Raw genomic sequence first — 19,225 nt, 5'->3', positions numbered from 1 at the left:
GGAGGACCAACTGGGTGAAAGAACCCAAGCTGTGCAAGATGGAGTTATGATGATGGGGGGTGCGTTCTCATGTGCTGGTGCTACAGTGCCTTGTGGTTATTGACTAGCACACAATCCTGTTACCATACACTGCTAGAAGCCCAGTCAGAGAGGAGGCCACCTTGAAGAAGCTTGTCTCCCATCCAAGAGTAATAAGGAGCCCCTAAAGCTCTGACAGATCCACAGGAAGCCAAACTTCTGTGAAGCTTTTACAATCAAAGGGATGCGGCCGCCCAACCTTCCCTTGTGAGCAAACACTAGGCTGTTAGAACAGTAAAAAGACGAAAGGTTTATTAAAAGGGGTTACAAGACCTTAGAATCACAGGGGAGATAATCGCAGGCCAGAAAAAACGTATGCATCTCTTGGCAGAACAACAAAAGGTGGAAGTAAAGGTTTAATGGCAAGGAGATTACAAAGCAACCTAAAAATAAATGAATCCTGAAGCAAATAAACTATGGTCTCTATCTCAGGCTCCTTGTACTAGCCAAGCTCCCAGTACCCCAGACTGAAGCAACTATTTCAAAGCAAAGGCAATGGGTAGGTTTTCTTTCATTCAACAGACTGTTAGTAGAGATTGCAAGAGGCTCAAATCAGAAAATACAGCATTTTCAGAGTACTTTCAGTGCTTATATTGCATGAATTTTATCTTGACACTTCCATCTCTTCGCTGCCTAATCCATTCTGAAAAAATTCCCACCACAGGCAATCTAAAAGTCTTTTCAGACATGTCATACACAGAAAACAAATTAGGAGCCGGGGAAACAAAGGCCTCTTTGGCAAGCAAGCCCGCACCAAGAACCAGGCACAGCCAGCTGGGACAAATCAGCTCCCAAGTAGGTCTGGGTGATGTAGCCAGGATACTGATGACACCCACTCATCATCTGGATGAGTTTATGAAGAACTACAAGGAACTCCTATCTTCAGCTGAGCACAGCATTAAAAACAGTTGATTTCTTAAGAACATTTGATTCTCTTTAAGAGAATTTCTCTTAAATAAATTGCCTTTTCACTTCCCATTATGTTTAATACACCCAGGACCCAATCCCATCCAACTTTCCAGTGCTGATGGAGCCGTACCAATGGGGCATGTGCAGCATCCTATTGGGGGGCGGCAGTCACAGAGGCCTCCTTAAGGTATGTTTGTTCCCTTACCTTGGGGCTGCATAGAGGCTACATTGGCACTGGAAAGTTGAATAGGATTGGGCCTTCGATGGCTTAAAGTCCACACTCTTACCTGTCTGTCAACACAACTGTCACTTTCCCAAATTTGGAACTTAAACTTTTCACTCATCATCTTTTGTGAGCATGTCCTTCATTTATCCTGCTGCACGTGGATACACACACTTCCAATTGTCCAGGTTACAATGTTATATTGCCTCCTAGTTCTTTTGTTTTTTTTATAGTGTTGGGGATTTCTTTAGCAATACATTTCACTTTTAAGCCTTTTCACTGCCAAAGAAGCAGATGATACAACTTCTGAGCTTGTCTCACATTTCATCAAAAATGCAAGCATTAAGACTCTAAACACAGTGGTTCCCAAATTATGGATCGGGACCCACCAGTGGGATGTGAAACTGACAAGCTGATAGCTGAGAAGAAAAATGTATTGAGTCCTATTGAGCACATGTACAGAGCAGCATGTGCACACTTACTCATGAGTAGGTGAATGTGCCTCAGGTCACATTGAAGGGCAGAACGAGGGGAATACAACAGTACCAGAATAGTCCCAATCCAATTAATGCAGGCCCCAACAAACTCTCAAGAAGGAAGGCCCCCCCCCAGCTGACAAGGAAAACGTATTGAGCCCTACAGAAAGTGAAACAGTCACATGTGCATGTTTACTTGTGAGTAGGCAACTGTTTTTCAACACTTAGCAAAGGCAGGTGAAGGGAAGCACAAGATCACTGGAATGGTCCTGATCTGATGAAAGTGGAGCTAAACACATGCTTCAGAAGGCGATTCCACCCCCACCCCCAAAGTAAAAAGAATAAAAACAGAGGCTTGAGCAGCAGTAAAGTGAAACTTTTTTTTTTAAGTTTTGTAAAGCTAGGTGGGTCCTGATAAGAGTGCCTTTTTAAAGTGTGTCTTGGTGCTCAAAGGTTTCTCGAATGTGCACAAGTGGTCATTTGTTTCATGTACTGGCTGAGTAGAAACCTGGCTGTGTTGGCTCTCTGCTCACCAACCCTATTCTCCCACCACTTCTCTATTTGACCCCTTTCACCTCAGCACCACCTTCCACTGTAGTTTCCCCTTGGAAACTTGGATTGTGCATGGACAGCCTGAGGTCTTACATGTTCTGGGGAGAGAGGAGGAGATTTTTGGTTCCCCATTTTAGCGTGTTTAAAATAAATGTATGGGATCCATGGAGTGATCCCTTCTACCCTGCCCTTCCACCTGTTGCAAAGACCAGAATGACCTCTTCACTAATACAGAAAGTGATCATATTAGGCAGCAAAGAGAAATCAGAACATCTTACAGCAGCTTTTCTAGCCATGCTTCAGTTCTATTGGAAAGTTATTTCTTGTCCCACCCTGGAAGCAAATGTTTAAAACAAAGCTGACAGTCATCACAGCTCATACAAAACTGAGCCACGCTCATCCCAAAGAAAACCTCATTGTATTTGGCAGCAAGACATGGGAAGCTCACAGACAGAAAGAGAACAATGAGAGAAAATGAAGAATGGAAAGGAAAGAGGGAGGACAAACAAAACATTTGCCAAGGAAAAGACGCACACAAGAGCAAAGAGGGACAAGGCTGGGGTGAGGGGGAGATAACATGGGGCTAGAAAGGAAGATTAAAAGGATAGAATTGTTTGTTCTTCTACAGTTGTTGGTGTTTTGAAGAACATCCTCTGTTGCTCTCTGCAGAGCCCTTGGGAGACAGAATGGATTACATATTTGAATAGCCATCAGACAAAACACTTAACCGCCTTAAGGATGTATGCAGGATAAATGTTTTTTATTAACAGCCCACTAATAAAATTCTATTCTCCAGATACCAAGCTGAAGTCGACTCTCCACGTTCACCATGTAGATGGACACAAAATATTTCAGGCCCACACAAAACAAAAGGGCAGTCCTGGTCAAGGATGTCCTTGTCCTTGACATCCATCAAGGACATCCATACAAGGACATCTGCAAGAGGGATCTGAAGGCCTTAGGAGTGGACCTCAACAGATGGGAAACCCTGGCCTCTGAGCGGCCCGCTTGGAGGCAGGCTGTGCAGCATGGCCTTTCCCAGTTTGAAGAGACACTTTGCCAACAGTCTGAGGCTAAGAGGCAAAGAAGGAGGGCCCATAGCCAGGGAGACAGACCAGGGACAGACTACACTTGCTCCCAGTGTGGAAGGGATTGTCACTCCCAAATCGGCCTTTTCAGCCATACTAGATGCTGTGCCAGAACCACCATGCAGAGCACAATGCCATAGTCTTCCGAGACTGAAGGTTGCCAACAAGGTCAAGGATTTAGATAGAATTAACAGTGGGCCCTCCTTATCTGACTAGAGGGTCTCAGAAGGCCTCCTGGACACAACTGAAAGGCACTGGCACAGCTACAACAGGAATGTCAGAGGCTTCTTGGTGTTTAGAGCTAGGCAAGGATTCGGGAGGGGTGGGGGACATCTGGTCAATCCAAATCTAGGTGCACATACTGAGCAGAATTGCCCAGTGGCACTTCATATCAGGGCATCAGGAGACACCAGGGACTTTTAGGTCTGTAGAATGCTGGATGGTTCATCTAGAGAGAACCTTACCTCACGCACCTGTACAAGACATGTTTCAAATCATGGAAACTGTTTTGCATTCTCCCCCATTTCTAAGATTAGTCCAAAATATTTTCCAAAAAAATAACTAGCAGTTGTAATTACAGAAATTAAGCCTGAGTACTCAGAAATCAGTTTCTTTAGGCACTCACATTGAAAATAAAAACGCAGGTTTCATGTGGACGTTTGGTACGGCTATATTAATGTTTAAAAGCATATATTTGTTTTGCCATCAATTAAGCCACAAACAAAACAATAAAACAAAGATACAGAAAACATAATTAGTCAAAGTTAGAAATTTCTGATCTATACGGAAAGAATAAAGAACTTATAAAGAACTCCATGGGGTAGGTTCTGAGAAGGTCTAAATTCATCCAGTCAGTGTCTTTGATCAGAATTGTCACCAACTTTAACAGAACCATTTAAGTTCACTGTAACAAAGAATTTAGCTGACTTCTGTGGGCATCATCTTCTTTCGTTCTATCTAGTCACTGTTCAGCAAGAAACCGGATTTCAGACTTAACCTACCATCAACTGACTGACCTACTTATGCTTGCAGAATTGTTCATTATAAAAGGGCTTCATTTGCACAGGTTGAGACAGCATTGCAGAAATTGGAATTGCACTAACTGACTGTGTTGTTCTTGATTATTCCAACAGTCTTGGGAAGGAAATTAGATGCTGTCTCTGAACTACGTGCATCCTCACATTCCCGTCACACAAATCACCTTCATTTACAATGTCTCAAACATGATCTCTTCACCTCCTCGCATCAGATTCAGATCCTTCTGGCCATTCCTCTATACTGTTCCTTTTACATTCTTGACTTCAGCCTACCTACAACAGGCTTATTGGTACAGAATTCAGGCCACCAAGATGGCCTCTCCAGCACCTTGCTGCCTTGAAGGACGGAACTCCACAGGTTTTTGTAAAGCTGCAAGAAGAACCAAAGAGGTTTTAGTTAGAGCAGCAGTTTCCAACCGTTTCAGAGAAGGAGCTTTAACCAAAAGCTGCAAAATGGGACATACTTTTATTTGTTCTGCTGCATGTGCCCCCCTCTTCCCTCTTTGTGGAATAACTGGACATAAAGGAGGGAATTTTGGCAAGTGTAAAGGATCACACTGGATTCCCTTTCCTACCCAACGACTGAAAGTAAAGAATTCTGTACTCTTCTGCATTTGTTCACTTGGACCCTTTCTGATTTTTTTTTCTGTCCCATCTATTTAAAAAAACAAATTCTTTTTAAATGTTTAATTTAATGTTTAATTTTAAATGTTTAAGTTTAAAAATTAAATGTTTAATTTTTTCTTTTTTAAAAAACCCTAAATAAAATAGAACAAATCAAGTTCTATTACTGGTGGTAATTCTACCAGTGCAATTCAACTTAGCCTATGATACTAATATGTTTGTTGCATCAACCCAACAGATGAAGACCAAGCAAATCCATACTTGCAAAGTGACACTGCAATGGTTAAACTGAATTTGCACTGCTGCCTAAAAAGTTCATTTGCAGCTTCACACACTAAGATCTAGTTCTCAAAACCACCAGCAGCAGAGAAAGTAGGTTTGTTTCTATTTCAGTCTGTAGGCAGAGCTTAGATCACCAATTTTCAAGTGGTGTGCCATGGCACACTAGTGTGCTGCAAAAGGTCTGCAGGTGTGCCCTGAGAGTTTGGAGCACAGTGGTTGAAAATCACCGAAAAAAACTCTTCTGGGTTCTGTTTCCAAGGCAACTGTCTATAGTAATTTAGAAATAAATTACTAAATAAAATTTAGTAATAAATTTAGTAATAAATTGTCTGCTGGTGGAGGCAGAGGGACAGACAATTCGTTACTACTGACAGTTCCCCTAGAAACAGAGCTGCAGAACCCGGATGAGTCTCCCAGAAGCTGAAAGTGACATCACAAGAAGTGAAAACCGTAGAGAAAAACGCTGAAAATAGCTGGCTTACAGCCCAATCCTATCCACACGTTCCTGGGAGTAAGCCCCATTGACTCTAATGGAACTTACTTCTGAGTAGACATGCAAAGGATTGGGCTGTCAGATGATTAAATGCTCCTTCATACAAAATAACATACAAACATAAGAAGAGCCCCGCTGGATCAGGCCAAAGGACAATCTAGTCCAGCTTCCTGTATCTCACAGTGGTCCACCAATTGCTTCAGGGAGCACACAAAGAAATTCCCTACACAAACTAGTATATCAAGGAGAAAATTAAGGTAGAATCTCTCTCTCTCTGGCATCTGAGTAGGTAATATTTCTGTACAGAGAAGGATTCAAGGATTGGAGCCCTACCTGCAACCTGGGATGGTACAGCCCACACACAGGTTTACCCCTCCTCATCTGTTAGTTGTGAGAGCTAGACCTGGGGAGCCAGTGTGATGCAGTGGTTAGAATATTAGACGAACTGGGGAGACCAAAGTTCAAATCTGCACTGAAGAGTGAGCCTCACCAAGATTTTGGGCAAGTCACCACATTTCTCCCTGATTTCTCACCACATTTCTCCCTACACAAGGTCAACTGTAAGGAAAAAACGGTGGGGGGGACTGATGACCATGTATGGCACTCTAAGTTCCGAGGAGGGAGGGTGGGAAACATCACATGTGCAAACATGACATTTGGCTAAAGATCATTTGTCTTTTGTCCTCAGCAGACTGCAGCTAGAACATAAATCTTTCCTTGTTTCCTATTGTGTAACGCATGACACTTGTAAGCACAGCATTCAAAAGGTCAGAGTAAACATATGCTGGAGCTTTGCAAAACCAAAAATGTATTTACCTCGCCATCAGCTCTGCCAATTGGGGAATTGAGAATGAAATCCGGAGGCGCAATAACATCCACCAAAGACACAGCCTCTTGCTTCAGCTGTGCAGAAAAAAAAAACAGAACACAAATGAAGTTCCATGTTGAGGTTTCTATGGCCACCAACCAGCTACAGAGCAGGAGCGTAACTGTTATGACAAATGTCTGGCAAACAGCAGCTGAGTTGAACACTTCTAATTTGGAAAATTCCATGACAGCACCCATGTTTGCTTTCATTTCAGAGCAGTTTGTGTAAAAAGTTAAATTTGTGCCTTTGTCTTGCAAGCTTATGTTACCAAGGAATCTTGCTCTCTTTCTGTAGTACTTTTCATTCTCCTAGAAGTGTGACTTTTGAGATTTATTACCACCAGTAGCAAAATGCCTGTCATACTGACATACTGTGCCTGAAAGTAGGGTTTTCCCTATTGCAAAAACCTTGCTTGGCCTGGGTAGTATTTGGGGCTGCACCTTTTCTTTACCATGAAATATGAAGCTCACACAGTCATGCAATGTTCCAAACATCTCAATGGGGTAAAACTGGCTCTCTCCAGGCTATTGACACTGGTGCCACAAGTAACGCTGGACCATTGCAAACATTTCAGCTATGCAGGGGCAGTTGGCAGCAACGGAATGGTGACAAAACATGTAATTTCAGGGACTGAAGTGAGAAGTTAGTTTGGCAAGGAGAAAAACATTTATATAGGGTGTAATGTTAGCAGGAAGAATGGAGGAGGCAAAGGTGATGAGCAAGGATACCAGCTCTGTAGAGGCGGGTGTAGAGCAACATTCTATAAGAACACAAGGAGAGTCTTGCTGGATCAAGTCAAATGCCCATCTAGTCCAGCTTCCTGTATCTCCCAGTGAACCACCAAATGCCTCAGGGAGTACAAAAGACACCTGTTGCCACTCCGTTGCACCTGGCAATCTGACGTAGCCTCCTTCTAAAACCAGGAGGTTGCACATTCCTATTATGGCTTGTCAGCTGTACTGGACTTTTCCCCCATAGATCTGTCCAATCCCCCTGCAAAGGCATCTAGGCCAGGTGCTATCACCATATCCTGTGGCAAGGCATTCCACAGATTAATTACACACTAGGTAAAGAAATATTTTTTTTTGTCTGTTCTAATTCACCTGACACTCCATTTTAGTGGATGTCTCCAGAGGAAAGGTGGCTGAGGACACACAAGAGAAAAGTAAGAATCTGGAGAAAGAAGGTGTGGGGGAGGCAAAGGTTTAAAGGGGGAGGATGGGGGCTTTCTTGGAAAAGAAAAAGGAAGAGATGGACAGGCGTTGATGGCTAACAAGAAAGGGGGAGATGTAGGCAAGGGAGTGACTGGGCCACGTGCCTTACTGTGGGTCTTCCAGTCTATGTAACAATGAAGTCGATTAATAGTGAGATGACACAAGGACATAAATGCATATCGTGGCTTCTACCAGTCTGCCACAAATCATGTAAACTGAAAGTGACAGAAGACAACCTGGGCATACCTTCCAAGTACTTCCTCCCCGCCCCCCCCCAATGGTGCAGTGGAAGCCACTGGAAGCACAAACTCCAAGTGGCTTCCAGAGCACCCCTGAGTGCCCTGCAAATGGCATGTTTTTGCAGCACCACAGTAGGAAAGTCCACTACTTTCTGACTTATTTTGACTTTTAAAATCACTTTTAAAAGCTGACCATAGCACCTGCAGATCTTGATACTCGGGGGGGGGGGGGGGAAGGGGCGGAACCGAACCCTGTGAATACTGAGGGCCGACTGTATTACAGATAGTCTTCTGGTGCTGGAGGAAAAGGCCCCAATGTTGTCTAAAGAGTGTCTGGAGTCTGTGTGCCCCTAAAGACACTGCTGCCTTTTTTCTCGGGTATTGAGCAAGGCAGCAACCTATGGCACAAAGAGTTTCTCCTGCCCTAGCCTTCCTCTCTCTCTCTGAGCATGTTCTCCTGTTGTTCTACTGACATAAAAGGACGGACAGGCGTTGTATTCGGGTCTTCAGAGAACTGCTCAAGTGCAGGGAAAGAGGTGAAAGAGGACTAACAGGACAGCAAACTCTCCAGAAATCTGAACAGAACCTTCATCCTTGGGAATAATTGGGATAAACAGTTAATTGAAATCTCATATCTAACATGAGAAACTACACCAACGTTAGAATGGGGCTGCGTACTTGGAGACCAGTTCTCTCTAGTGTCTCACCCAAATCTATGAGGTGATCTCTCCAAAACTGAAGCAGAACTATTCTATAGCAATATGCTTAGCATCAAACATTAACACATCACATTCATGTGATATCTGTTAATCTGAGATTTGGACATGAGTTTTGGTGGCTCTGAAGGCTCACCTCAAAGAAGGGGTCCCAAATTCTTCTCTAGATTGGAATAAAATCTGAATGCGAGATTTCCTGCAAAATTCTGACGGATCTCAGTGCTGGAGGGCTGGAGGAAGCCCATCAGATAAAGACATTACTGCAGGTGCCCCAAACCGCAGCAGAATATCCAACGTACCTTTGAACAAAGTTCTAGGATTGCATCTTGCACAAGTCTACCAGGTTTCTCACCTGAAACGTAGCCACCTGCAAAAAACATTTACAATGATAATGCAGCCAAAGAGAAATGTTTGGATCTCCACATTTATCAGGTGTACGTAGAACTAATTTCTGGTATTAATTCAAGGTGCTGATCATTTCAGTGGCAATCCAAGGGCCCCCATGCCATGTTGGCATCCAGGAGCAGAGATATGTCTGGTCTTGACACTCTTGCCTCACAACTCTTGCAATGCATCATGCCCCACCCAGCAGAGATGAACTGGTAACTTTGGTCCTTGGTGCAGCCTGGCCATCAACTCACAAACTCCTCTTTATCTTCCCATGTTCCTCTCATGTGCAGTCAAGACTGGGAACATGCTGTCTGCCTCTACCATTTTCCTCCCCTGTGCAAGTCCTTGTTGTTTTAATTGGTCCAATTGCTTTATTTTTATTCCCCTTCTCTATTACCGTTAACTTATTTACTGTTAACAAAATAAAGTTTGTAAGACCTTTCACCCTTGTCTCCTCTTCATTCCTCATGGAATGGTCATTGCTACAGGCCATAACGCCGAATTCCAACTCATACAATAATTTTCCCCTTGCATGTACATGCTATGAGTGTTTAAAAGTACACTTGGTAACACTCCCTTTTAGAAAGAAACTTAAAGCTGTTTTCTTTTCATCAGACCTGAGGTTTTTTTTGGGGGGGGGGGGCGCACTCCAGCTCTACCTTTCTATGCTGCTTGTATCTTTAATTTTTTTAAAGATGCATAATTATATAATATATTTTAGAATTTTAACAAGGGCTTATTTGGAAGAAAGGTGGGAATAAATTAAAGTAAGAACTTAAGAAAACTGCTGCAGAAGTTTGGGGTGTGTGTGTGTGTGTGTGTGTGTGTGTGTGTGTGTGTGTGAGAGAGAGAGAGAGAGAGAGAGAGAGAGAGAGAGAGAGAGAGAGAGAGAGAGAGAGCCTTATGGCTGACTGGAAGACAAATCACATCAGTCAAACCTCTCATCTGTTTTGAGATGTCTGCCACTGATTAACTTGATTTGCAATCTGCAGTAACAGCCCCAGGTTGCTGTAAGCCTGTTTTGGGTTCAGCCCTTCCCCCCTTGTGGTATTATGAAGATAAAAATCAAGAGATCAGGGCACAGCTTGAAACTTGCAGCAAAGCATAAGGCAGCAAATAAAATTCAAGATTCACAACAGGGTTGATGGAAAGATTACTGAGGCAATTTGAGGGATGTACTTTCAACACCTTAATTTGAAATATAAAGCTAACTAATATTAGCCTTCCCACACAGCCATGGGTGCAGCCACACTGAAAACATGCATGCTGTATCCAGTGGGGGGGGGGGCAATTAGGAAGCTTCCATAGGGAAATTCCTTTACCCCTCTGTAAGCCTCCTGTTCCGCAATGGGTCTGCTCAGACCTGTACCAGCTCTTTAGCTGATGCAAGTCTAGGAGTGAAGGGGGATTGGAAGGCTTGAAAAAGAGGGGATAGGATCCTGCGTGTGCCATCACAGCTGGATCCACCCCCTCCCACAGCTTCTTTGTCTCCCCGGTCCTCCCCCCTCACCAGTTCCACGCCCGCCCCACTCTCTGCTGCCGCCTTACCTGCTCTGCCAGGTCTAGGGAGGTCTGCCAATGGAAGGGGAGCACTGCCACCTTTTGTGGCAGCGCTCCCCAAATGGCCACTGATGGAGAGCTGCGCACTCCACTGGCAGCCATTTTATGACAGTGGAACTCTGTCTTGTAAATAGCAAGACAACCCAATTCTGGATAGGATTGGGCTGAAAATAAAGGTAAATCTCCTCCACACCAAAAAAAGAGCTTGTGTAATTCAGTCAAGAAGCTTTCAAATTTCAAATAAATGTTTAACAGCACAGTCCTATGCAGGTTTACGGGGACATAAGTTTCAGTGAATTCAACAGGATTTAGTTCTACAAAAGGGTAAATAGGATTGCAGCCTAAGGATCCAATCCTATCCAACCTTCCAGCACTGATGCAGTCGTGCCAACAAGGTGTGTACTGCATCCTGTGTTGGGCAGACAGTCATGGAGGCCATCTCAAGGTAAGGAAACGTTTGTTCCCTTACTTCAGGGCTGCAATTCAGCTGCATCAGCATGGGAAAGTTGGATAGGATTGGCCCTAAATCTTTTACAAATTAGTACACGTACTAAAAAGCACAAAGATTCCAAGTTAAGGCATTTTCCTTAAACTTAAATTGTTAGACTTTGCAAGTAGAGAGGAGCAAATCTGCAAGGCTGATGTTCTGATAAATGCTTGAATAGTTACTTTGCTGATTTCTTTTTGGTTAAACAAAATTTAGCTCGATGCAGTGCTGGGTTAATTGTGGGGGGGGGGCTGCTCTTTCAAAGATTTTTAGGTGTTCTTTCCAGTTTCAAAGGGACCAGGCACTGAAAACAGTCCCTGAAAAACTAGTAAAAGTGCTACACTTTTGGGTTGGGGGAGGGCTCAGGTACTTTCCTGAGAGTAGTGTAGCAGAAATAAAAGCTCTGCTTGTGTACTGGGTACCTGGCAGCTCTAAGAAGCTCAGAACTTTTCAGAAGTTGATGAAAGTTGCAGAATCAATTTTTAAGGCAGAAAAGGGCATTCCCCCAACCCACAAATGCATGGGATTGCCCACAAAAATCAAGACCATTTGCTATTTACTTTGATATTTGAGGGCTGGAGAAAATGGCAGGGGAGGTTTGAATGAACTCTGCTTTCCATTTTAAAATAAGCTTTGTAAGAGATTTGTTCTCAGAATTAAACCTTTAGAACTTTAACAAGTATATTAAAGATTGACCTATCACTCACCCTAGTTATAGTATCGTCTGCAAGCTGGAGATGAAGAGGATTTGAGCAAAACAGCCTAAGAAGTATGGGTATATGGAAGTTATGTTGTAAGTGAGCATTATGTGTGAGACTATAAAATGTTCACTGCTTACACAGGAAGGAATTAACAGCCCAATCTTATTGACAATGAGGGCTGCTGCAGCAGCTGCTGCTCTGCCAATGCTGGGTGTCCTAAAAGCTCTGTCAAGCGCTTTTGACACCTGGAGTGTAAGTGGCACTGGCAGAAAGGCCTGTGCCATCCTGGAGGCATCACATCCAGGCCCAAGGCCACTGGGGTAGGTAATTGCTGCACCAGGTGGCAGTGGGGTGAGGAAAGAGCAGAACAGAGACAGAGAGGAGGTGTTTCAGGGTCGGGGGCACTTCAGGCCTCAGAAGGGAGTGGGGTCAGCAGAGGAGGCCTCCACCATATCCTAGCTCCTGCCCTGGGCCTGAAAGCCCCACATGAGGCTACTTGGTTCTGTACTAGCAATTTAGCTGACAGAGATTCGAGCAGCCCAACTGATTGGGCTTAGGGCTCTACACAGGGTAGGGGAACATATCTCCTTACTCCAAGGAGACCTCCAGCTCGCTCAGTTTCAGTGCTGGATACAGTGGAAGCCCAGTAGTCCCACTGTACCAGCATTGAAGAGGACTGGTCCGCCTGAGTGCCTGAACTTATTATTTCTTTGTTTTGAGGGGCATGTGTGAATTTGTAAGAGGGTTGCTGATCCTGGAATTTACTCGATAGGAAGAATGTTGATCTCACCTTGGTAAAGCACAGCCATGTGCTTATTTAAAGACCACAGTCCATACAGCGAACAGAGACACTTCAGTACCGCCTGAAGGTTAGCTGGTGTGTTGGAACTGTGAACATGGTCATGATATCGTTGCAAAACCGTGTGTTCAATAAAAGCTATAGCTAAAGAACGACAGTAGTACACCTTGAAAAAAAGAAAAAGCAGAATTCAAAGTCAATGCTGAATGAATAATAATAATAATAATACAGACATTTATATACTGCCTTTCCCTTTATTAACAATCCCTTATGGTGGTCCACTCCTTTGTCCAATTTATTTACAATAATAAATAAATCTGGTTTAATTCCTGCTACTTGGCTAGCCTCTGTAATAGTTCCAATTTTTAAAAAAGGAGACCCAGCCTCCCCTAACAACTATAGGCCAATCAGTCTCCTTTCATTCATTGGGAAGTTGTGCTCCAGGTATCTTTTAAATAAACTTACATCCTGGGCTGATTCAATAGGTCTCCCGGGTAGGGAACAAATCGGTTTCCGCCCCGGAGCCTCCACTATAGATCATACATTTACTCTTTCTTTTTTAGCTAGCAAGCATTCTGTGCATTATGGCATCAAATTATATTCTGCTTTTATTGATCTTAAAGGTGCCTTTGACTCTATTAATAGAAATATTCTGTGGAAGAAATTGACTAAATGGGGGGTTGACCCCCACCTCCTCTTTCTGATCCAACAATTGCATTCCTTTAACACCTGCCGTATCCGTTTGGATCGTTCAGGTGTCATGTCTGATAGTATTCTGGTGAACAAGGGTGTCCGACAAGGATGTATTCTGGCTCCTTTTTTGTTTAATCTTTATCTTGCCGATCTCCCCTCTTTTCTTCCTACCTTAGGAATTTCTGCCCCCTCTCTACATGGTACCTCTATCCCGATTCTCCCATACGCAGATGATGCTGTTTTACTATCCATCACCAAACTGGGTCTTCATAGATTGCTGATCTCCTTCCAAGAATACTGCCTTTCTAACCTTTCTGTCAATTCCGAAAAAACAAAGATTTTAGTTTTTCTAAATCTTGGACATTGTCCTCCTGGAGGATTGACAATCTAACATTCCAGCAAGTTAAATCCTTCAGATATTTAGGAATTATTTTTCATTATAGACATTCTTGGTTGTACCACCGTAGATCTGCTATCTCCTCAGCCTTGTTATCTCAGAATGCGATTGCTAGGTTCCATTTTTATAAAGGTAACCAATACATCCCTGCTGCCATTCACGCCCTCCAAATACAAGTTTTTCCTCAATTATTATATGGAGTAGCTGTTTGGATTGAAACAGCTAATCAGGAGATAGATAAGGCAGTTGCTAAATTTCTGAGAAGAATTCTTGGAGTTCCAAACTTAATTAGGTTGTCCACTATCATTTTGGAACTGGGTATTCATCTTCCCACTGCTATAGCTTGGACTTCCACTTTTAAGTTTTGGCTTAGACTCTATCTTAATATTCACCCGAATTCCATTCTCCTAGATTTATTAAAAGACCCTTTGTCATCTAATTGGTCTAAACTTATTCATGCTAAATTATCTTCTTTAGATCTTTCTCCTGAACTTTTAGCTGATATGGACCTTCAAAAAGCGCATCATCTCATTAAACTCAAACTTTGGGAGCAAGAATATGTAACACTATTGTCTAATTTAAATCCGACCTGTTCACCCCTTTTCTTTGGATTGTCCCCCTTCCTGGGCCGCCCTGCAAACTATTATGTCCAATTTACTAATCCGAGCAAAAGAAGGGCTTTCATGTTAGCAAGACTGAACATATTTCCATCTGCAATACACCAAGGGAGATTTTCTAAAACCCCACGTTCAAATAGATTATGTTTATTTTGTCCAGTTGAACCAGATGCTCTGGATCACATCCTTCTTCAGTGCACTGTCCATCATAATCTCAGGTCCCACTTACTTGACCCTTTTCTTTCTTCTCTTCCTGTTTCCCTTGTTGATCCTTTCCCAATTCTCCTTAGTGATTACTCCCCTTCCATCACCAATTTGGTGGCAGAATTTTTAGCGGTAGTTTCTAAGGCAAAGGTCAGAAGCTAATACCTTGTAAAGTTGCATTTACTTGTTATGCTATATTTATTATTGCTTGTGAACTCCCAATATGCCAATAAAGGTTATCGTAGTGAAGTATACCGCCTTTCTTGGTTGTCAGATTTCTCCTCAGACTTTAATTCAAGGCGGTTTACATGGACAGGCTGTTCTAAATCCCTGTAGGGATTTTTACAATTGAAGAAAGGTTCTATCTTTCAAGAACCACAACATTTCAGATGGATCTTTTATGGTCTGTTATCACTTTCTGGCCTCCAGAATCCTCCCACGAAGGCTGACAAGCAGCTCCTTCATCACTCCAAGAGCAGGTGGAATAACTTGGCTGGGCTTGTCAGCTGCTTCAAGGTCTCACCATTCATGGTGCCGGTGGCCTCGAACTGGCAACCTTCGGATGTTATCTTCAGGCAAACGGAGGCTCAACCCTCTAGACCAGACCTCCTGCCCCTTTATATCACCACTTTATATCAATATACAACATATTTTAAGCTCAAAGATTTGGAATAAAGGACACTTTCAAAGGAAGTCTACACCACCCTCTCTGCATGAAGCTGTTGCAGTTTTGGGGCAATCTATAAATTTGAGGCCAGCTCTAACCAGAATTCTCCCCACCCCCAGGTTGTTTCCCAGTATTTGGTGGGTTTCTTGGTAGTTGTGATATCATGCTCATAGCAAAATGTATGTAGAGGCTGCTGTTAGACTGAAAGCTTCACATTTTGGTTCTTTTAAGTTGCAGCTAGTGCATGAAGCACAACACCTTAGCTCTTCCAAGTTAGGGGACCTCAGCAATTTTTTACTTTGTTGTATTCTGCAAAAGTTGAGACAGAGAGAAGGGGGAGGGAGTATATGTGTAGGCCTCCAGGCTGCAAAACATGTTCTGGCCTTAGCATCTCTGAGCATAAGCAAAGTTCCAGTATGCTCCAAGCAGAGAAGTTAGTCAAGTTAGTCAGTGTTTGCTTCTTGTTCTGCCTGCCAACAGCCTGCATTCCAAGTTCACACTATTCTTGCCAAGCTGTCTTGGCAAGAGGCTTATCAGTTGAGCAGCCCAGCCACGCTCTAATTCTGTGCACCTGTTGTCTCAGTTATCTCTTAGTCTCAGTTCCCATTTGCATCACTGCTACATTTTATGGAGCTACATCTTCGCTAGTAGACAACCCATGTATAAATGCCATACTGCCTGTTCCAGTGGCTAGGGCACTTAAATAACTCCTTGCAAGCAGACTTTGCATCTGTCATGTCATTTCCTTGACATTGCAAAAAACCTGCAAGCCCACAACTGGGGACAGTAGTGTGCACGTGTTTGGGAGCTGGAGCATTGTGTACCAATGTGCACAAAAAATACTTGGCACTATAAAGCATGACATTACAGACATTTTTTTACCTGGCTGTTGTTCTTTGCCTCAAATTCAGTACAACCAGACTGTTCCTGGTCTCTCAACTTTTGGAGACTCTCTCGGAGCAAGTAACAAACAAGCCACTTGTATGCTTTTAGAGGCACTGGAAAAAGAAGATGTACTGTAAATATTTGAACCCCATGTATCAGAAACCATAATAAAAGGGATGGCAAAAAACAGTGATAGTTTGCAACCATAAATGAGTTCCAGTTTGAGTTGCATGCATAGAGAATCTTGTTCCCTCCCCATCCTCCGAAGGGAGGTTGAGCTGCTTTACATGTGGCTGACAGGAGACAGGAAAAGATGTATGAGGTAGCTGGGCTGGCCAAGGTCAATAAGGTATGTGGGTCAGTAATAGTATTCACATATTGCAGATATGGTTGAGGCCAAGAGGTTGTGGCTTCCCCAGTGCTACTTAATGAGTATAAGTTCACAGCAATCTTGGAACAATCCTTAGCCACCATGCGACACTAAGGGTGCAACCCTATACACACTCACTTGGGAGTAAGTAAGCTCCATTAAACTCAACGGAGCTTACATCTGAACAGGCATGCATAGGATTGCGTTGTAACAAAAATCAATTAACTGGCAATCAGCGCAGCACCTGGATAGTGAGCTCAGAACCTGGACAGAAGTTTATTGGTCTTCTAACAACCCCAGATGGCTGGCAAATAACTGCAGGGGGACCCTTGAACTGGCATCTCCCTTTTCTACCCAGTGATGGTCAACTGCAAAGCCCAAAGAGCAGAAACACCATTTTGGCTTTGAGGATACTATTCTCAAAACAAAACACACGGAATATAGTTACCTGAAGAATCCATGCAGTCTTGAACATTTGACACCGTGAATTTCTGGCGAAGAATTTGGTCAGAACCTTCCAAAAAATTGACTGATCCTAGTGGTGATGTAATCGGACCTTTGTCTGAAATGCCAATGAGAACAAATCCAAATGCCATGTCACAACATATTAATATCTAGGCAGTAATGGCTTTGATAGTCAACGAAAGGCAGAAATCTGCTCATCTGGGCATTCACTGTAAATAATCTTCTCTGATTAAGTTGTTTTATTTTTTCTTTTCTTCATCCTGAACTAAGCATTCTGCTCAACATCAGATTATCATTCCCTATTTGAGAAATTGCTCTTTAATCTCTAAAGTGGCAGTCTTAAAACGCAAAAAGCCCTGAATTTTGTAAATGATACAATTAGGCCTTGAGGGGTTCACAGCTGTGTATTGTAATTGTTCAGCAGGGCAATTCCATATGTGTCTACATAAAAGCAAGGACTACTTAGTTAAATGGAAATTACATTCGTAAATGTTTATATGATAGCCTAAGGGTGCAATCCTAACCCTTTATGTCAGTGCTTTCCAGCACTGGCACAGTGGTACCAATGGGACGTGTACTGCATCCTGCAGTTGGGTGTCACTCACAGAGGCCTCCTCATAGTAAGGGAATGTTTATTCCCTTACTTCAGAGCTGCATTGCCCTTATGTCAGTGCTGGAAAGCACTGACATAAGGGGTTAGGATTGTGCCCTAAGAGTACAATCCTATGCACGTCTTTCCATGTCGGTTCCACTGTGTTCAATGAGGCTTAATCCCAGGAAATTTTGGATAGGATTGCAGGCTAAGTGAATTGAATTTAGGAGCTAGGTGTCTCTCTTTTCTTGAACTTACTCAAGCAGAATAATACCAAAAAAAAGCAGAAGTCAGATTTGAAATAGTGCACTTTTTGGCATCCTCATCCAGCTGAGGATGTTAACACGACATGAGACTCTGAACTCTACGATAAGCATTATATTATTTTCAGGCCTCCAACTCGCTTCCTGATGGCATTTACAGACACCAAAGAGCCAGTGAGACACAGGAGACAACAACAGGAAGGCTGTAATCACAGGCAGATAACTCATTTCCATGATGGAGGATTTTTGAACCACTTTTTGTAGGGGTTGCTGCTTTCCGAGGCTTCCGCTGCTTTCCATGGTGACAGCTGGAACCTATCCCCTCTGGATATGGGGGCACACTTGTATTTTAACTCTTCTAACTGCTGAGCCTTGTCTACCCTTCTGAGTCAATGCTTTGCATTCCAGGCACTAACCTTGGTTCTTGGCATTCATCCAGCTCAGCAGGTAGTTGCTAGTTTGCTGCAGCAGAACATTATTATCTCCTTCATATGTGCAGTTTGGGTCATTGTCATCGCGGAGACCACCCAGACGATTCACTTTTGAAATGAGAGACAAGGAGCAGGAAAGGTCATGAGTCAATGAGCTGGCCCAATGATCAATTTCTTGATTTGATTCAATGTGTGCCCCACCTTTCAATTTTTCACATTTTTAAGATCCCAAAAGAATCTTTTTACTGAAAGGACAGAAAATATTTTAAGAATCTGAGGGCGCAATCCTGTCTTGCGCTGGAAAAGGGAAGCCAGAAGGCTTGCATTGTATCCAGCATAGGATAGGTGCCCAAAGTGGCTCAGCCAGGGGTAAGGGGATACTTTTCCCCTTACCTCTGGGGTAAGTCACCCTGGCCCCAATGGGTCTCCTCAGACTAGTGCCACCTCCTGGCGAGAGTGGAGTGGCTTGAAGCCGATCCGCGCTGCTTGGGGAAAAGGGTTGGGGTCCGGCATAACTGCTGGGTCCCAGCCCCACTTGCTGATCCCTACCCGCCCGCCCCAGGGCTGCGTACCGCCTGCCCTTACTTAAACCATTTCTACCTCACTTGTCAGTTTAAATAATGTCCAAGGCAGCTTACAAATTCAGGGTAAAAACAGTTAAAACAATACGGTAATTGTATTGCACACAATTAGTTGTATACAATGAATGTACACAAACAGCATTAAAGCAGTGAATAGATAAAATGACATCAACAAATGGCAGCATCTGAATTAAACATTTAAAAGCCTTCAATAAATAGGAAGGTATTTGCCTAAAGGTAATTAATGCTCAATAAAGAGCTGGAAAGGCTTTGGCTGGAAAGTAATGTATAGAGGCTACACTGTAGGCAAGCATTATACACAAC

At 43.2% G+C, this 19,225-nt stretch overlaps 1 protein-coding gene across 2 annotated transcripts in view; it reads right to left on the bottom strand.

The window, feature by feature from the left end:
• Window positions 1-3,971: 3,971 nt before the first annotated feature.
• ACOX3 (acyl-CoA oxidase 3, pristanoyl) overlaps window positions 3,972-19,225 on the bottom strand; it is a 33,312-nt gene continuing 18,058 nt past the window's right edge. For both annotated transcript variants that reach the window (XM_066631920.1, XM_066631921.1), the window contains exons 12-18: window positions 18,306-18,428; window positions 17,018-17,131; window positions 16,197-16,312; window positions 12,728-12,902; window positions 9,099-9,166; window positions 6,579-6,665; window positions 3,972-4,733 (exon numbers count right to left, since the gene is read on the bottom strand). In XM_066631920.1, coding sequence (XP_066488017.1) covers window positions 4,614-4,733; window positions 6,579-6,665; window positions 9,099-9,166; window positions 12,728-12,902; window positions 16,197-16,312; window positions 17,018-17,131; window positions 18,306-18,428 — 803 coding nt within the window. In that variant the 3' untranslated portion in view covers window positions 3,972-4,613. The remainder of the gene's footprint in view (window positions 4,734-6,578; window positions 6,666-9,098; window positions 9,167-12,727; window positions 12,903-16,196; window positions 16,313-17,017; window positions 17,132-18,305; window positions 18,429-19,225) is intronic.

This window comes from Tiliqua scincoides, chromosome 6, assembly GCF_035046505.1.
Source record: "Tiliqua scincoides isolate rTilSci1 chromosome 6, rTilSci1.hap2, whole genome shotgun sequence".
In the NCBI taxonomy this organism is placed as follows: Eukaryota; Metazoa; Chordata; class Lepidosauria; order Squamata; family Scincidae; genus Tiliqua; species Tiliqua scincoides.
The sequence above is the reverse complement of the archived record's forward strand: the minus strand, read 5'-3'. Positions and strand labels throughout refer to the sequence as shown.